The sequence below is a fragment of the Myotis brandtii genome, unplaced genomic scaffold (assembly GCF_000412655.1).
Source record: "Myotis brandtii unplaced genomic scaffold, ASM41265v1 scaffold426, whole genome shotgun sequence".
NCBI lineage: Eukaryota > Metazoa > Chordata > Mammalia > Chiroptera > Vespertilionidae > Myotis > Myotis brandtii.
In genome coordinates, this window is record NW_005366314.1 from 516,602 (window position 1) to 518,347 (window position 1,746).

The 1,746-nt window shown below is 63.8% G+C and overlaps 1 protein-coding gene across 1 annotated transcript in view; it reads left to right on the forward strand.

Moving 5' to 3' along the window:
• Window positions 1–1,746, forward strand: part of IL31RA (interleukin 31 receptor A) — a 21,561-nt gene that overhangs the window by 13,036 nt on the left and 6,779 nt on the right. The window contains exons 9-11 of the mRNA XM_014546035.1: window positions 54–236; window positions 979–1,080; window positions 1,341–1,487. Of these exons, the coding sequence (XP_014401521.1) occupies window positions 54–236; window positions 979–1,080; window positions 1,341–1,487 (432 nt within the window). The remainder of the gene's footprint in view (window positions 1–53; window positions 237–978; window positions 1,081–1,340; window positions 1,488–1,746) is intronic.

Sequence of the window (1,746 nt, forward strand, 5' to 3'; positions counted from 1 at the left end):
CGGCGGAGGCTGCGGGAACGCATTCAGAGGCTGGGCTGCCCCTCTGCCCGCAGCGTTCCGGGGCGTCGAGGCCGTGCAGGCCCACCTCTCGCAGGACCAGCTGGTGGTGGCGTGGCAGAACTCCACTCCGCACGTGGACTCATGGAGGGTGGAGTGGTCCCCCGATCTGGACTCCGAGCCCCTGACCATGCGCTGGGAGGCGGTGACCGGGGCCAGGAACTGGACGATCCGGAGAGGTAGCCACGCCTCCTGAGGAGATGCGCTCCTTCTCACTGTCTCCACCTCCTCCACGGAGGCCCAGGCGGGAACGTGGTGCCAGCACTTGACGGGCTGGGCACGCACTTCTCGGCTTTCCCAGCGCCGCTGGACGGGCACCAGGGGTCAGACCAGGCCTGGGCACATCAGATAGCTCTTCCCAGACCCCCTGACTGTGTGGGTGGCCCCAGAGTTGGTCCATCTGTCCGACCGGCACCTTCGGTCTGGACCCTGTTTCAGAGCCGGCCCCTCCCCAGGGGATTGGTGCCGGGAAGGCCTTCCCTTCAGGGAGGCCCCTGATCCGTGTGGGACGTGAGTGAGGCCATAGCCGCCCATCAGCTGAACTTCTCCTACTTACCCATCCTGCAGGGGAGACCTCCACCTGCAGGGACGCAGGCCGAGAACCGGGCCCAGGGCGTCCGCCTGCGCAGGATGCGCAGGGACAGCACCTGTGCCACAGCTGGGCCCCGTGGAGAAGGGCCTGTCTCACTTCTCCTTCCGGGGGGCCCGTCCTTTTGTCAGAGGGTGCAGCTTTCGTTCTAAGAATTAATTTAAAAATGTTAGGACAGGAATAGATGCTAGACCCTCCGACCTGACTTCCCCATTTTCCAGGTGGCGTTAGAGGAATAGGAGAGCTTGCGCAAGTCTTAGGCCGCGACTCTCAGGCTAGCATTTCCTATCTGCCACGCCCTGCGTGTAATGCTTGCTTTCTCTCTTTTACAGATGAATTAGACCCTCTCCAGTGCTATAACATCTCCGTGTATCCAATGTGGCAAGACCGTGTGGGCAAGCCGTGTTCTGTCCAGGCCTACGCCAAGGAAGGCGGTGTGTGGGGGTGGGCCCTGGGGCTGGGGGAACCGGGGCCTGTCCAGCCACGGCCGATTTCAGAGCAGGAGGGAGAGGGAGAGAGAAACATCAATGATGAGAGAGAATCACTGATCAGCTGCCTCCTGCACGTCCCCTCTGGGGATTGAGTCCGCAACCTGGGCGTGTGTCCTGACCGGGAATCGAACCGTGACCTCCTGGCCCACGGGGAGGGCACGGGGGGCTGGCTGGGTGCTCACAGTCTCTCCCTTCTCGTCAAGCCCCGTCAGTCGGTCCCGTGACCAAGGCGGAGGGCATCGGCGTGAACACTGTCACCATCCGGTGGGAAGAGATCCCCAGACATCTGAGAAACGGCTTCATCCGCAACTACACCATCTTCTACCAGCCCGCGGGCGGGGGGGCGTTCGGTGAGCGGCTTCCAGCGCGTGAAAACCCCAGGACCCACGGGAGACGCTGCCACCTCCCCGCGTCCCTCGGCTCCCCTGGCCCCTCCGCAGACGGGGACTGGTGCACCCGGTTGAGGTTTTGGAATCAGATGAGAGGGGAGTGTCGGTCCCTGCAGGTCTGTAGGACCCGGGGGTTAATCCGATGTGCTGGTCGGGCTCGGACGGTGCTCCTCCTGGCAGCTCCCGGCCGTATTCCCGCCGGGCTTGCCGGTACAGCGCG